General features: G+C 33.1%; 3 protein-coding genes across 3 annotated transcripts; 1 reads left to right on the top strand and 2 right to left on the bottom strand.

Annotated features, from left to right (window-relative positions):
* The first annotated feature begins 59 nt into the window (after positions 1–59).
* Positions 60–1,355, top strand: LOC143195771 (uncharacterized). Its single transcript, XM_076403214.1, has 3 exons — positions 60–160; positions 214–318; positions 1,191–1,355. Exons 1-3 carry the CDS (start codon positions 93–95, stop codon positions 1,324–1,326), a joined length of 309 nt encoding a protein of 102 aa, XP_076259329.1. The 5' UTR covers positions 60–92; the 3' UTR covers positions 1,327–1,355.
* A 36-nt stretch (positions 1,356–1,391) lies between these two features.
* Positions 1,392–2,397, bottom strand: LOC143196111 (uncharacterized). The gene is made up of 4 exons (XM_076403718.1): positions 2,217–2,397; positions 1,968–2,158; positions 1,790–1,903; positions 1,392–1,590 (listed from the first exon to the last, which is right to left on the bottom strand). Exons 1-4 carry the CDS (start codon positions 2,376–2,378, stop codon positions 1,422–1,424), a joined length of 636 nt encoding a protein of 211 aa, XP_076259833.1. The 5' UTR covers positions 2,379–2,397; the 3' UTR covers positions 1,392–1,421.
* A 3,061-nt stretch (positions 2,398–5,458) lies between these two features.
* On the bottom strand, positions 5,459–11,030 carry LOC143195235 (uncharacterized). Its single transcript, XM_076402220.1, has 4 exons — positions 10,818–11,030; positions 10,602–10,759; positions 10,433–10,546; positions 5,459–5,647 (listed from the first exon to the last, which is right to left on the bottom strand). The coding sequence occupies exons 1-4, from the start codon at positions 10,959–10,961 to the stop codon at positions 5,533–5,535; spliced, it is 531 nt and encodes a 176-aa protein (XP_076258335.1). The 5' UTR covers positions 10,962–11,030; the 3' UTR covers positions 5,459–5,532.
* Positions 11,031–17,367: the final 6,337 nt, after the last annotated feature.

Here is a 17,367-nt window from a genome sequence, read left to right as displayed (position 1 = left end):
ATTTTTATAGGAAGAATTTTTTATGTAATTTCATTTTCGGACATATTCGCAGAAGAAAATTGGAGCTGCCTAGTAACAATTACCAGAAAAATATGTATCATCATATTTATAAAAGAAGTCGACGAAATTTGTATAGTAAAATTGAAAAATTTCTGGACGCGTAAGTTAATATCTAAATGTAAGAGGTAACAAAATTCACATGGTGCTTTACAGATTAACAAAAGATGGTAAAACTTGTATTTTAAAAGCCATATGTCAAGCGAATAAAGTAGATGGGAAAGGCAATATGATACAAGAAATATTTAAAACTATTTTCCGGTAAGACATATTTATATAACAGAAGCTTGCATATATTTTGATAAGATCTGTTGGTGAACATATGTGAACTATCAACGTAAATATCCGTTAGGCATTCCAACATAACTATTGAATTTGATTGGTTTTCTACATAAAATAACAGTTTTTCATTTAGTATACTTCAGTATGTATGTATATAGCTCAAAATGGCATTTTCTTTTTGCTGCGTCCTTGGAGCACCAAACAATTTAAGGCGGTTAATTGCAACACTTTCTAGCCGAGAACCCAGCTCACACTCTAATAACTTTCATATTTGCATTCACTGTTCTACATCACTGTGATGAACTATCATCAAATATTCTAAAGATTAACATGTGATGGAAGAGATACAAAAGAAAGGAAAAACCAGGAGAGCCATCCAAATTGCCACCGAAGTAGAATATTTGTGGCTATAAAGTCTTATTGTGTATGCAGTAGGATCAACAACAAGATGTAGTGTATTACAAACTGCTAATATCGAATCAAATTGTTGCTGAAGAAGTATACCAACGTCTGTTGAATAAATTAAGTGACATATTGTTGTAAAAAACTTATAAAAAACTTATGTTATAGCTAGTGACACACTATGACTATTCGACTAGGAAGTTGTACTGCAACCAACATGTTCACTAGTTTGCGCGTTTGCTGCCACTTTTTCATATCAATGCAGCGTAGCTTGCACATGGTTTTGAAATACTGAAGAAGTGCGTTAATGGAGTGAGAAAAAGTTGTAGATATTGTACCAATTTTTGTCAATAAATGCTTTTTAAAAGTGAAAAAATTATCAGAATACATGCAAGCACCTGATAAGCTGAAGCTACATATTATAATATAAACACATTTTTTTCGTTTAGAGTTAAACCACACAAGCTTCATCCAAATGAAGATCATTATGACCGAGCGGCTAATCCTGACGATGATTGTGACGAACTTTATCCTAACTGTCAAGGGCACATGTTGAGTAATTTGTTTAAATATGCTAAATTTTAATAAATGAAAAATACTGTGTTTAACATCAATGATTATATTTAGTTATGTTGAAACAAAAAACCCAATGAGAAATGGAAAATAATTTATTTAGATTTTTAATACATATATTTGCTAACGTCCATAAATCTGGAGAATTGTTGTATCAATCCGATGGCACATTCAGGAAACAATTGATCGCAATTTCTTTCAGTCTTGCCCAGTTTCTCTGCTGCATGGTAAATATTATTGTCGTTTTCTTCAATGGCATCATCGGTAGAAGATGGCCTGAAATTAAAAGAAATCTATATCACCTGCTGCTGCTATACTTCAAGATATAGTCGTATTGGTTGACAAGCAATTTTAGAAATAATTTTTTATATTTTCCCTCATGATGGTTGTATCACTATCTAGTGAATTAATCCATTAGCATTTATTCATTCGAAATATACAGGATACAATAACCACACCAATATATAAAACTTACGTCAATATACTGTGAACGATTTCAGCTAGAAGTCCAGAACGTTCCTCCAAAGGTACTGCAGCTAGTTCACAAATAGCTTTAAGCAAGCAGGCTTTACCATCACCATATTTATTTCTATAAAAAATAGCGAATTAAATCAATTATATGTCTTTATAAGTTAGATTGAATTATACGGTACTTTTCCAGATATTTTTCGATCATTTCATATATCATCCATCGAGTTGGTGATCGTTTCTTTCTCTCATAGTCAATGGTGGGATTTGTATAGTAGCTACTGTTATTGGGTAATTGATAATAAGCTTTCAACACCATTCCTAATGTTATACTCTGATACTGTACCTCAACAGGTATACCTATACCAAAAATTACCTAAAAAATGTTTAAAACTTGACAAAGCGATAATCGAAAGAAAGCTCAGCTAACTTACTGACACCCAATTTACACCTTCTTTCCACACCAACCATCTCTTTTGCCTCGATAGGAACTCTCTACTTGTATCTCTGATTTTCAAATTAGAAATATCGTTGCTCATCACCCAACAAACATGAACAACACAAAAATATATAACGATGATACCGAAATATTTCATACTGGTATGATGGGTGGTTATCATTTAATAATAATGATGAATGTTAAGAATTATTAATGTTTACAAAAGAAAATCGTCTACATTATGTTTGTATAACAGAACAATCAATTACGAAAAATGGGTATGTGATAATGTGAGCTATTAGCGTAGAGTCAACGTTGATTTGAAAAGAGACGCGAAGACTGACCTATAATACTTAATTGTATACATATTAAATTGAAATAATCAAACATTCTTCTTGTCTTTACATCTTTGACGTCACTGTAAAGCAATTACTCTAACTTATATAATTAAAGTTTATAGTTACGCATGTACATTTTATAGAAATTCATGTGGTTTGCTTCGCTTCAATTTATTAAATTTCTGCATTGTGCAGTAGTTCTATTGTTTTCACATTGCTGTGAGTTTTTTACGAACATTTTATCATGGATAACTTCATAAATTTCGAGATTGTCCTACAATTCATTGCTGATTAAATGGCGATAAGCAATGGAAATTAATCGAAGATTTTTTTGGAAGCGCTTGATCAGTAGTCGGTTTGATGACTTGGTTCATGGTCCAAACATTTCCTTTCCATCCAGTTTTGGTCCAAGCTCAGATTCTCTTTGAATAAAAAGGACTACTTATTCAGATAGTGAAAAATTCTTCTTTTCAGTATTGTTGAACGTTATAAACGATGATATTATTCCTGTAATGGTGAATTCCATAGTAATTGGTTCAGAATATCTTGTTTTGGGATGTTCTTAAGTAAATTTTATTAAATTAACATGGCATGGTTGTATTTATGTTGAAATAATATTTTACTTATAAACAATATTTGATACCCATTGTAAAGAAATTCGAAGAGAGTTGTGGGAAGTGTGAATGATGCGAAAGAATTCAGCTCTCGACCTAGTTTAGGAAGGAAAAGCAGACAAAGCTCTGGAAGAGGCATACGTTGATTCTCAGGGATTAAAAGAAATTAAGACTAGATTGAGTTTGTGGCAGAACTTGTGTCTCTGAGAAATACGTTATAGTAATGTCAAAGCATAAAATTGTTTTTATTGCCCAATTATTATCAATTGATAAAACTTATTGGACAACCTGGTAGTCCTATTGTAAGGCCAGTTTATAAAATATGTTAATAATAAATAAACTAATAATAATACGGTATTTAAAAAATTAAATGTCAATTTTTCCATAGTTATAGTATTTGTATATTGGTAATTCTTATATCAAATCTTATGTTATTTTTCTTCCTTTTTTATTAAGTCTACATAAGCAGATTCAATTTAAAAACCAATATAATTCGGAAGTGTTTGATATAAGACGATATATTGCATCAAAGCTAATATATTACGTGCTTGCATGCATTTTGATCAAAATATATATCTATTGGTGAAAATGTAAAGTAATCATTGTAAACAACTGTGGCATATTTATAACTAACGATGAAAAGTGGATCTACTACGACAATATAAAGCAGAAAAATCACGGTTTGGTTTAAGATCATCCATATCGACACTGAAGAGAACTATGCATGACCTTAAAGTCACTGCATGCCTCTTGCAGCTCGATCCAACTGACTACAGGCCCATCAGCCTGATTAGTTTATTTTCCAAACTTGCCGAAAAAGCGATATTACACGCTTTAAACAATTTCACAAACGCATACCACATAATCCCAAACGAACAATTCGGTTTCCGTGCTAAACATTCAAGCCTTTATCAAGTTGCCCGCGTTGCAGCAACAATTCACCAGACATTAAGAAGAGGTCGAAAAACTAAAGCCATTTTTCTAGATGTCTCCAAGGCTTTCGATCTAGTATGGCACCACGGTCTAATATTCAAATCGAAACAGCTTGGTCTACCGAAATCTAGTCCCAGTCCTCTTCAACCTATATATGGCTGATTTCCCTCTCCACAAACTTTCCCACGCATCATTTTATGCAGATGACACCGCTTTCTTCACAACTGGTTATAGTCCCGACGCTATCCGCAACAAACTTCAAGACCAGCCAACCAGGCGATTGCTTGGTACAAATTTTGGCGACAGCAAATAAACTCGAGTAAAACTCAGGCTATTCTTTTCCACATCGAAAAGAAGTTCCGCGCCTATTGCCTCCAAATTGATAAAGTCCCCATCCCCTGGCTCCAGAAAGTTCCATACCTCCAGTTAGACCGCAGATTCCCATAGTCAGCTCAAATTCAGCACGCTATTTGCAAAGGCAATAGGGTGTAAAAACTTGTCTCATGTCGCTGAGAGACAACTTGAACTATTCCAACTGTTCCAATCCAAAAACGTCCGCGCATTACTCAATGCCCCATGGTTTATGAGGAACGTCAATACTCACCTAGAATCAGGCATTCCGTTTGTAAAGAATTTCACGAACACGCTCAGTGAACACGCTTAAATCTCGACCCATCCACAAACCTCGGTAGTAAACCAACTACGACAATCCCAGTCATAACCCAGGGTCTCTGTCGCTCACTATATTGAACCCGAAGCGGCATCAGCAAAAGACCATTTGGTTCTAGCTGGTTAGTATGGAATAAGAAAAAAAAAGCAGTTCGATTGGGATGTTCTGCCGCACCCGACGTATTCACTAGGCATAATACCTTCTATATGTAGCATAGCTTGGCTGATAAAAGGTTTCGAAATATTACCACATTGCCAGAAAGATAGGAAATATTACTGTATTAATGGTGTGTTTATTACTGAATATTCTACCAAATTTTGCCAATAAATTTTTACTTTGAGAGGGACAAAATAATCCCAAGAATTAAGCATCTAATATCCTATAAAAATGTTAAATATAATTTACTCTACAATTTATTATATTCGTATTCTAATACGTCTAATTTATGTCTGTACGACGACATTTAGTATATTTTGTATTATATAAGATATTATATAAACAGATTTATATTTAAATTTAAATAAATAGCGGCACATAAATCAAAGTCACATTACCGCAAAAATATATGACACTGTTGTCTCGCATTTATTCATTCAAATTCGAATCTTTTATTCAATCCACACAGGGTGATAAATCAAACACGAGCCGAGCAATAAAACAAGGCCTTTCTCAAACGAAAAAATTGAAACGTTTTTTTATTGAACATTCACTTTACAGATCGTGGATTGCGACGCCGCTATTCGGGCCGTGCCTAAACTATCCGATACCGAAGATGGATGAGGACGCGTCGCTGTCAGCCGGACACCTTTCTCGATAGAGCTGGCATTTGTCTCCGAAACTTTTAAAAAAGTCAGCTTCCAGGCCCTGAGAACTAAAATAAACCGCTATTAGTCAGTGGAGGATGGATCATTGGGAGGGGTCAACGACAGGAATGTTTTATATTATGATTCATGTCTTTCGGGGAATATTGGTTGTTGGATTATAAATGAGACTATATACGGGGGATAGTCAAAATAATATGAATATCAATATATTTTGTAGCATTTTAGAGATACTGAAGTCTTAAGGTTATATTTCGGTGTGCTATGCACATTGCTCCACGACAGTTAAAACAAGCGATTGGTGAAATTTGTCTGTCTCTTTGTTTGAAATGTAATAATATGGCTATCTTTTCTGATCTGCCTTTCTAGCAGACTTTCCATTTCCATCAAATGCTTATTTTACAAGATGTTAATTTGGTCCGTACACCTCTACGTATCTAATGTCTATTTCAAGTTTGTTACACCCAACCAGGTCAATCGGCTTCAAGTTCATCAAAATAAGCTCCTCAGAGAAATCTTAAACTCTACATGGTTTGTTAAGAAATAATCAAATTCATAGGGAAACTGGCACTCCAGAAATCATGCACTTCATATCTCAAACATTCAACAAGTACCGCGTCACCGCTAACCTCCCTCGTTTTCCATGCTGAAACGACCTCATTCATCGCTGCAGTCATAACTTTTGTGTTATACTTGTCATGTGTGAACTCAAGTTCGCGAATCAATAGTTAGTTCTACTATCTGTTATTTCGCCGTGTCCTCATGCCCAATAACCGCTGTCTGAATAGTGGGTGCCATATTCCCAAACTTAATGCAGTAGTTCGTTCCAACTTTCGGTATAGTGTATTGGTAAGCCCAGAAGCAGTCCCACGTAATCCGGTCCAACTTGTTACTCCAGTCTCCACGAACAGGTTTGCGTTATGCATTCTACCGCCTGGTTTTAGGTCAGAACAAAACCAGAAGTTATGGTTCGATGAATAATAGTTAATATCGTTTCTTACAATCGGCCAGTTTTAATGTGTGGAAAATTAAAAAAAATCCTACGATCCAAATTAGCAGCATTCTATAGTCAAGCCTGCGGGAGGTTTCTTTATTATTTGGATGACAATATCATGGTATTCAGCTGGTTCTGTCATTCACGTCGCTATTTAGATTGCTGCGAATGATTCTCTCGATATCCCCAATGATGAAATACTTACTACACTATATTCCAAAATGATAATGCGTTCATTAATCATTAAGCATCTTCTGTAATCAGCACCGTTGCCAGATCTCAACAAATTTGAACGGTTATGGGGAGCTTTAGAGCAGAGAGTGAGGAGTAGATTTCCATCTCCCATATCATTGAAATAATTGGCACGAAGTTGGATGTTATGATTGCATGTTCATATTATTGGGTCTATACCCTGTAGTAAGACTTTATTGACTTAATTTTAACATTTGAAGTAAAAAAGTGATAATCAAAAATCATCATATGAGTCCTAAGATATGATCATATTTTTTGTTTTATTCAAGAATACGTAAATCTTATTGGATGTACGTACTGATCCAAAATAACTGCTTATTGCATCCACATTTCATAACCTACCTACATGATACTTGCTGAAAGTTGCACTATGGATCGAAGATTGATTTTTGTGGAAGGAAGATTTTAATTTATGGTCAGTGATAAAGCTGTTATTATTAGTGATGAGCTCGACAAAGGGTAAGTTAACAATAAGTTAAATTAATAAACTCAACGAAGGTACGACGAAAAGTTGTCAGTCTGACACAGAGATGGCACTCCAATCAGAAAAATATTGTTTCCAGCTTTGGTGCACGTGTCATTAGTTTATATGACAAGTTTTCACTTACTTTTTTCACACAGTTTACGTGTGCTCCATTAAAATAGATACACTTAAATATAATATGGTCATAAAATTCCTTGTTTTAGGCCACGTTTTAACTCTTACGGAAATTTACTCGAAGTTCGGAAGTCGCCTACGTGAATGGAGGCAAAAACCTGCAACTGTACTGAAATCATCTGCATTTTCTGACTGATGACGGCATCATTATGACATGAGTTCACCACTACACACCCTAAATGAAACCACAGCCTAAGCACTTCTTAATGAAATTGATAATGAGAATAGGCCTAGTTTAAAGTAGAATAAACCATATTTTATTAGCACAACCACTGGTATTCAAGGATACGTTCACCATTGGAAAATGTCATATTTGAGGTACGATTTCTCGGTCATCCCACCTATTTTCCTAATTTCGCATCCTTAAACTTGAAGAATTTTATATCAGGGAATAGCTTTGTATCCAATAAACAAGTAAAAGATAAAGAAGAGGGTCGCATATGAATATTTTCACTGCTATTTAGATTCTCAATTATACTATAGAAATACTGGATCGAAGATCAAAGTCGAACAAGGATCGTGTGTTGTCAAGGTCGAGTTAAAAAAAATCGCAGTCTTTCATTGTCATGTCCGAAACTTTTCACTTTACCTTTATATTTAATTAAATTGCTAACCTGTAGTTTATTTTATGTTAAAATTTAAAATAAATGATAATCATTGATCTGAAATGACTATAATAATAATTGTTAAAAATGTTTTCTATAAAATATTATAAATAGAAATTGATAAATTTGCGTAAAAATTTCTGAAAATGTTTTTTTTTTTTGATACTTCCATAGATAAACATCAATAAACAAAGCAATTAAGTAATGATTTATAAAAAAAATAACTTCAGTAAATGTACGCAAAAGCATGTGGAATATGTATAATTTCTGACTGTTTCACAACAAATGGCTGTACTTTATTGTTCGCCCTATTTCTTCATTCAAGTTATTTTCTGTTGGATTAATTAAACGTACATTAATGTATAGTCAAGAGTAATTGTTATTTCTCCCAGCATTATTTCGTTGCAATGGAAATGCTTAATTTTAAGTATTTATTAAACGATTCATTTCTATTAATATTTATCAAGTTGATTTCTTCACGTTTGAATGTTATTGGAATGATTCGGAAGAAAAACTATTTAGTCTTCCTTACGGTCTAAGCGAGACGAGTTCGTCCGAAATGTTTCATCACCGGAAATAAAGCTTCATAAAGTACTCTCTTATATCATAGTGTTATTAATTATGAAAAATAGATATATTACGATGATACAAACTGAAAAGGGGTATGTAAAATTTCCAATATCAGCAAAATCGACACCGTAGAGAAATCTTCATGGTAGAATCAGAAAGAAGTGTTATATTTTATGGCATTAACATTAAACGAGACATTATATTGAGGAAAATACTGACCGAACAACGGTAAAACTGCGTTATTTACTAGTTAAAAATTAGTTGATGAGATGTTTTACGTCTGCCACCAATTAAAAATTCGTTTGATGGCTTTCTATGCGTGAAAAATATTATCTTATTCTTTTAACAGGTCAATTGAAAAGTCCCCGGCCTGACACATAAATGGCGCTACTAGAATTAAATCCATATGTATTTTAGTTAGCCCTAACCCTCAATGCGTGTATATATTTTGACATGTTGGATCATTAGTTAATCAATTATAGCATTTTGAATGAAACAACTTTTGTTATTGTGAAAAAAAAATGGATAAAAAGAATATCGCGTGTTGATAAAATATTGCTTTTTGAAGGGAAAAATAAAGTTGGAGCAAAAACTTGGTTTGATGTCGACTTTCGGAACATTGCCTCAGGAAAATCGACAATCAAGGATTGGTATGCTAAGTTTAGACGTGGTGAAATGAGCACCGAAGACAATGAACGCAGTTTATACCCAAAAGAGGTTGTTACCGACAAAAGCATTAAAAAAATACACAAAATGATTTTGAATGACCGTAAATTGAAATTGAATGAAATAGCAGACACTCTAGAGATATCGACTGAACGTGTATATCATATCATTCACGAATATTTGGGTATGAGAAAGCTCTGTGCAAAGTGGGTGCTGTGCGAGCTAATAAACCCGAGTTTTTGCGTCAATATGTGAGAATGCTTGAAACATGGCTCCATCATTTCACTCCGAAGTCCAATCGACAGTCATGCGAATGGACTGCACACGATGAACCGTAACAGTCGTAACAGTAACGTCAGTCGTTTGGCAAGATTATAGCGTCTGTATTTTGGGATACGCATGGAATAATTTTCATTGACTACCTTGAAAAAGGAAGGACCATGAACAGCGAATATTATATAGCGTTATTGGACCGTTTGAGGGTCGAAATCGCCGAAAAACGGCCGCATTTGGAGAAAAAGAAAGTGCTGCATTATCAAGACAATGCACCGTGTCACAAGTCAGTGAAAACGATGGTGAAAATCCATGAATTGGCTTTCGAATTGCTTCATCGTCCACCGTATTCTCCAGATCTGACCCCCAGCGATTTCCTGTTTTCAGATCTCAAAAGAATGTTTGCTGAGAAGAAATTTTCGTCGAATGAAGAGGTGATCGCCTATTTTGAAGCAACGGAGAAATCGTACTACAAAATGGTATCGAAATGTTGGAGGGCCGCTATAAACAGTGTATTACCCTTGAAGGTAATTATGTTTAAAAAAAAACTAATTTTGCCAAAAAAAATATGTTTTACTATGGTAGGCCTGGGACTTTTCAATTGACCTCTTTTAATGGTATTAAATTTCTTAAAAATGTGGAAAAGTTTTCATTTTCGACGGATAATAATGCTTTAGTAAGCTGCTCATTCTTGGTGTTATTGAAGTAAATTTATATTTTGAATTAAGAAAGCAGCGAATTAAATCCGTACAAATTACGTAAGTAAAATGTTAATATATAAACTGTAAAGTAAAGTTAATAAAAAAAAATTATATACCTAGCTACAATTTTGGCAATACCACAGAATACTCCGCATTTGTTTGATGGAAAAATCTGTAAAAATACAGAACACACCTTGGCCAGCACACAGTTGGCAATAGTAGATGCCACCCTAAAATCACGGTCGATTAACAGATTATTCTTTTGTAGTCAATATTTCCAATTACGGGTTTTTGATATTCTCAATGTCCTCATGGACGTCCCTCTTGAAGAATAATCGTCTCTGGTTCAAGGTATGTGGTAAGTCAAAATTGATTCGAAATCCCCAGCCGTGTGCTAACAGCGATGTGTACGTCAGAATATTGTCTTTACCGTTTAATCTAAACTAAAGGTGTAGAAAAATTAAAGAAGTATTTTGTCAAAAAAAACGCCAATAAACTTACAAAAAACTTACTACTTTTGGTAAACAACACTTTTCTTTTTACGCGTTTCTTGACGGAAAAGTCGTATCCCTGCGTGGAACACAACATATAAAATACCAGTAGGACAATAGCAGCGACATTAGGAATATTTCTGATGACACGCATTTCGAAAGTATCTAGGTTACAGATCGGGCGAGTAATGTGAATACGCGTGACATATCTTGTTTGTTCTTATGGTACTAATTGAGACAGTTATGTCAAGAACTATGATTATTTTATATTTAGTGTAGGTAACTGTAATTATAACATAGGGTGGTTAAGTAAAGATGAATTTAGGTTGAATGAACGAAACGAAATTATGTTTTTTTTTTAAATTTTCTTGGCACTCCTATTTTGTCATCATTAAGAGTAATATCAATTTTACGTTAATTTATACTTTAATATAAGACGTACAACATTAATTTTAATATATATATTTATTGTTTTATGGAATACTATTGGACCAGATAGAAATTGTTCTACCCGAATATTTAATTTGGATGGAATAATTTATTTAAGCAATAAAATAAATAAAATGGGATCAATACAATTATAAATTGCCAATTACTACTAACCGTATTTCTGAAAAAAATTTGTCTTTCAGGTCTCACCAAACATATATAGCTTTATAATGGATAACAGTGGTTCAATTTATTTCTCATCATATTGTATTAAGCACAGAATAATTCAAATATGCACATTTTAACACAATTAAGATTCTAATAATACAAATTACTAAATCTCCTTTAAACTTTCCATGAGTTGTAATGTATCTAGTTCACACACTATTGATGACTTAACATTATCTCATCTAGCTTCTGGACCGTAAAAAGATAATTAAAAAAGCCTTTCGGAGAAAACGATTTTCATATGAAATTGTAAATCTGTACTACATCATTAAGAGTAATATCAATTTTACGTTAATTTATACTTTAATATAAGACGTACAACATTAATTTTAATATATATATTTATTGTTTTATGGAATACTATTGGACCAGATAGAAATTGTTCTACCCGAATATTTAATTTGGATGGAATAATTTATTTAAGCAATAAAATAAATAAAATGGGATCAATACAATTATAAATTCACAATAACATCCAAGTAGTGAGTATAAGTTTGACAAAATAATATCTAAAATATTTTGTCAATGGTTAAATTAATTAAGAAATATTGCTATTTGTTTTTATATTTTAAATTAAAAAAAAACAAAATTTATACGCCTTCCTAATATATTTTAAAGTCCACTTTTTAACACTTTTTACCAATTTTACTTGAACTAGACCTGCATTAAACCTACAAATTGGCCAGTACCAACTTAGAGACAATCCCAGAAGATATTCAGTCTTACCCCGCCTGATAACTTTCTTAAGTTTCTCGTCCTTTAACTTTCTTGTTAAATGATCCTGTAGCTATTGTGGACTACATTTTAGATGCTGATGAATATTATATAACATTCTGATGAGGTTTTTTTAGGACTTACTTACTTACTATGTTATTGAATTTAAAATCCTGATCATCAATATCACCTCAGATATGACAGCATAATTGCACTAAAATTTATGTATAATAGTATGGTTTATTTTAAGTTGAGCTATATTTAAGCTAATTAATGATTCTACTCCTTTGAAACTTTCAGTATTCTTATGGTGAGTACAGACATAAAAATGTCTCCAAAAATCATTTGACTGTTTTTATCGTTTGTTTCAGAGGCGCGTATTCTTTTGTTTATAACCATACTTTCTCAACGGCATGCCAAAATAAAATGTCTCGTGAATCATTTTTCGACGGCACATGTAGATTTCTTTTCCTAAAAAGCAATGTTTATTACTAAAATAGTACTACGGAGATTATTAATAAATGTAATTTCCTTCAATAAAAATAAGAAAAACAACTCATATTCTATACAGGTTTTTTTGTAATTCCCATTCGCAAAGTAGAAATCAATGTTAAATGTTATTTCAAATTTCATAACAATATTCTTGCCAGTAAAATATCAACATTTTTCATGTTTTTTATAAGGTTTTTAAATAATTATAAGTATTATTATTGATCATTTATAGTCATTAAACACATATTTATCATTCAAAATCATCTTTATTGTAATAATTAAATTACAAGGAAAAACAGGGTTACTTTCTCAAAGCCAAAACCTATGTCATTCATAATCCTGCTAATTTCCCACGTTCGCTCAAATTTGTTGTCCCGATCCGCAGTTCCTGGAAGAAAGTTCTGTTCGTCGCCAAGCGCTAAAGTCATGCGGCTAACATTGGAATTAAGTAAGTGCATGCGCACTACAACTTTGAACCAATTTTGAAACCTGTTCGGCACGAATGTTCGCCGAATACAGTTCTGCTCATACGAATTTTCAATTTTCTCACGAAAGTTGCTTCGAATGCTCGGGTCTGTACACACCATTAGATATTCAGATCCTTAGAAGATTGAGATATAACTTCTTTCTATTACCCAATTTTGTATGTTCTTTCACTCAAAATAAATCTCGCAAAGAGGCCAAGTGTTTACTTTTTTACTTTAATATACGAACAACTAAAGCTTTAGTAATCTTAGTATATAACGCTTTCCTCCTGAAGAAACAACCAAAGGGACACATAGTCGTTGTTCAGTATGAACATTTTAATTTGTAATGAAATCATTTGTGTAGCGGATTGTACCTTCGTCTGGAAGTTTACCTGTACTTTTGAAGGTCTGTAAATACGTAAAAACTATTAGGCGCATGAAATTAGAGCAAGTTAAGAGAAAAGATTTTCCTGAAGTCCTGAAACATATTGTGAATGCGCTCAGATATTATAAGAAGTACTTAACCGTGACCTTCAGATTCCAACTGTAATAGACCAAATTAAGAGATTTACAAAAAGACCTGGGAAAAGACTCCTCTACCATGTTTACATCAAATTGCTGCAAACAGTAAAATCTAGTGTAGTTTTGCAGTCACATGTACTAAATGGTTTTATTAACCTTTATTTTATTAGGGACTTAGTAATGGCCAGTGGGTCTTCCTAGATAAGTATCTAAGTTTAAGTCACTATAGAGACAAATTGTAAGATAGTCGGAAACGACTAGTAACAATACATTAGCAAAAAAAACTAATCTAAAAATCTTAGGATTGTCCGTTCCATATCCACAAAAGGCTAGACCTTCGCCGCAGCAAACAGCAACGTAAAATTAGAAAAGTGAAAATCGATTCCCATTTCCCGAGTCCACGGAAGCCGGGAACCGATATCGTTGACGAAATAAGGAAATTAGAAGAGATCGTCGCCGCTTTCCGGCTATGGCTCGGCTCCTCCTCGATTTTCAATCGGAAACAATATCCGATACCTGGATTATTATTAATTACGTATAAGACCGAGAAATTTATTCGGGATGACCGTTGGACGAACTAATAATAGTAGGCGTTCTCGCCGAACGTCGGCTATTTTGGTGCCGGGTCGGGTCTACTTGACCGAAGAGATTTAGTATTATGTAAATAATTTTTTTTGTCGTGTCGATTCGACGGCTAAAACGTTGGCAACGCACCAAATGACTTTCGGTGTGTATTGACAGCTTCTAATTTATATCTGGATAAATCGGTCATTTTCAATAAAAGGTCGTTATTAATATTTATGTTCTTTTTGTTTGTTGTTTAAATTTTGAAACTTTTATCTTTTATCCTAACTTTATCTAAGTAGTTTATAAATGATTTTAATATATATATATATATTAATATATATATATATATATATATATATATATATATATATATATATATATATATATATATATATATATATATATATCATCTCATATCTTGTTGCGAATCTCTTAAATTCCTTTAATACAGTTAAAATCGGAAGATCGGTAGCATCTAGGCGCATTCACAATACTTCAGAGAACTTTATTCGGAAATACTTGAATTATGTTGATATTACTTCTCGCAAAACAAATCCATAACTGAATTACCGTAGGTCCATATATGTTTTACTATCTGTGTGCTCTGCATCAAATTATGATGTACGGATAATTTAGATTTTCTTCCAAAGAACCACTAGTTTTTCAAATTTTAATTCAAGTTCTTTTTTTTATATCTTCTTCAATGAAAATTTTGGTCAAGATTCAACCTAAGCATTGTTACTCTATGATTTATTACAGTGCTATCATTTATGACGTAGGAGAAATAATAACTGATTTATATTAGCGTATCGTATTCGAACTAACGACTATCGCAATAATAGGACATGGGTCATGTAATTAGGCAAAAAGTCCCTTAAAAAGGATATGGCGTTCGATATAATGTTATAAACTTCTTGACCCATCTGACGTTGAAGTCTTTAGCATTTTTTACGACAGAATATAAATTGCAAAGTTATATGACTTGATAATTAATGAAGAAAAGACCAAAGCGTTGATAACTGATTGATAGCCTGCTAGTATACTACTAGTTAGTTAGATGGGATGCAGTTAGAGCCAGATCAGAAGTTGGGGCACTTGGGATCAGTAATACAGAAGATAAAGCAACATTTACAGGTGAAGCAATAAGCCGGATCGGCCAAGCTGTAGGAGCTTTTGAATTTCTAGATGGCATTAGAAATGAATTAATTCGTTTAAGATACGACAATAAGTGCTCAGATTAGAAACAAATTCAGGATACTAAGAGTACAATGATTTGGACATGAATATCGAAGGAGCTTTTTGAATATGACGTGTGAGTCATCATAGAAATGAGTTACTTCTGGAACTTTCTTTGATATATTCATAGAGTTTTTACTTCAATACATTAATTAAAACTACCAACCGTATTTCTGAAAAAAATTTGTCTTTCAGGTCTCACCAAACATATATAGCTTTATAATGGATAACAGTGGTTCGATTTATTTCTCATCTTATTGTCTTAAGCACAGGATAATTCAAATATGCACATTTTAACACAATTAAGATTCTAATAATACAAAATACTAAATCTCCTTTAAACTTTCATGAGTTATAATGTATCTAAGTCACACACTATTGATGATTTAACATTATCTCATCTAGCTTCTGGACCGTAAAAAGATAACTAAAAAAGCCTTTCGGAGAAAACGATTTTCATATGAAATTGTAAATCTGTACTACAGCGAAAGCCACTGCAGTTATATGTTTATAGCAGTTATATGTCCTATTATAAATTGGAACATTGAATTTCAAAGTTATTTTTTTTATTATATAACTAGCTGACCCGACAGACTTCGTCCTGTCAAAAAGATTTGTAATGTGGCAGTTTTTGTGCCTACGTATTTTAAAAAATTCTCCTGAACAGAACCATCACCCTGGTGATAGGGCGTTGTGAATAAAAAATAATTAAATAAAACATATATAAGGATTGAAAAGTAAGTAATCGCTTTATTGTTAATCATGTGAATCATAATTATTATTATTATTATCATTATATTGCTTTGTGGTATACGATGTTTTTTGTTTGATTACCTGGCGCATAGATAAACAAATCTGATGGTTTTCCAACACGGGAACAGGCAACATACAATTGACCATGTGAGAAACATGGGTTTTCTAGATTAATACCACAAACACTTAATGATTGCCCCTGGGACTTGTTTATAGTCATAGCAAAAGCAAGCCGTCAACATGTCTATAGGAAATTTGCCATTACCAATGTCAATGAGTTGTTTAGAGAATATGTTTCCAGATTGGTCATTTTGCAACTCGACACGCATATTCTTGCTTAAATGAAGTACTTTGACATGTTTCCACAAATTGGAGGACTTTAGACATGCATTGAGTTCATCAGCTGGCGTTGATCGTGGAATCACTGGCAATGTTTGACGAAAATCTCCTGCTAATAAAATCATTGCACCACCAAATCGGTTATTATTGCTACGTAGATCTTTTAAGGTTCTGTCTAAAGCCTCCAAAGATTTTTTATGTGCCATCGTGCATTCATCCCAAACAATCAATTTACATTGCTGCAAAACCTTTGCCATTGCAGAGTTCTTCGAAACGTTGCAGGTTGGAGTTTCATTGCTTTGCATATTTAATGGCAATTTTAGTGCTGAATGGGCTGTTCGACCACCTTCAAGCAAAGTTGCTGCGATTCCCGACGAAGCGAGTGCAAGTGCAATTTTATTTTGTGAGCGAATTGTTGCTAATATTAATGAAATAAAAAAAGTTTTTCCTGTACCACCAGGTGCATCTAAGAAATAAATCCCTCCAGTTTCATCATTTGTTACTTTCATAAGAGTTTCAAATACATACTTCTGTTGTTCATTTAACAGTGGAAGATTTGTTTGAATTTATTCTTTCAAAGCGTTGAGATCATACAGTCTTTCTCGATGCAACTCTTGGTTAAAAGCGTCATGCATTGGACGATTGGGCGCGGTCAGGCCTAATTGAATTAATAGTTTGTTTGACATTATCAAGCACATGTCCTCAATTGAAATCAATGCTTCATTGTAAATTTCTTCACTGATTTGTATATTTGGATTTCCCATTCTATTCCGTATTTGATACAAAATATCATCACACATATAATCTTTGTAC

The sequence above is a fragment of the Rhynchophorus ferrugineus genome, unplaced genomic scaffold (assembly GCF_030347505.1).
Source record: "Rhynchophorus ferrugineus isolate W39M unplaced genomic scaffold, kcgeb_rfMv2 rfM4, whole genome shotgun sequence".
Taxonomy (NCBI): domain Eukaryota; kingdom Metazoa; phylum Arthropoda; class Insecta; order Coleoptera; family Curculionidae; genus Rhynchophorus; species Rhynchophorus ferrugineus.
This window is presented reverse-complemented; position numbering and strand designations above follow the sequence as displayed.

What these genes read in the sequence shown, in the direction of transcription:
- LOC143195235 (XM_076402220.1), bottom strand. Translation starts at nt 10,961, where the DNA reads ATGCGTGTCATCAGAAATATTCCTAATGTCGCTGCTATTGTCCTACTG. An exon ending in CCAAAAGTAGTAAGTTTTTT is followed by an intron (nt 10,760 to 10,817) that starts GTAAGTTTATTG and finishes CTACACCTTTAG; the next exon opens with TTTAGATTAAACGGTAAAGA. An exon ending in ATTGCCAAAATTGTAGCTAG is followed by an intron (nt 5,648 to 10,432) that starts GTATATAATTTT and finishes GGTTTATTTTAG; the next exon opens with TTCTCAGGGCCTGGAAGCTG.
- LOC143196111 (XM_076403718.1), bottom strand. Translation starts at nt 2,378, where the DNA reads ATGAAATATTTCGGTATCATCGTTATATATTTTTGTGTTGTTCATGTT. An exon ending in ATCGAAAAATATCTGGAAAA is followed by an intron (nt 1,904 to 1,967) that starts GTACCGTATAAT and finishes TATTTTTTATAG; the next exon opens with AAATAAATATGGTGATGGTA. An exon ending in ATCGTTCACAGTATATTGAC is followed by an intron (nt 1,591 to 1,789) that starts GTAAGTTTTATA and finishes TTTTAATTTCAG; the next exon opens with GCCATCTTCTACCGATGATG.
- LOC143195771 (XM_076403214.1), top strand. Translation starts at nt 93, where the DNA reads ATGTATCATCATATTTATAAAAGAAGTCGACGAAATTTGTATAGTAAA. An exon ending in ATTGAAAAATTTCTGGACGC is followed by an intron (nt 161 to 213) that starts GTAAGTTAATAT and finishes GGTGCTTTACAG; the next exon opens with ATTAACAAAAGATGGTAAAA. An exon ending in ATATTTAAAACTATTTTCCG is followed by an intron (nt 319 to 1,190) that starts GTAAGACATATT and finishes TTTTTCGTTTAG; the next exon opens with AGTTAAACCACACAAGCTTC.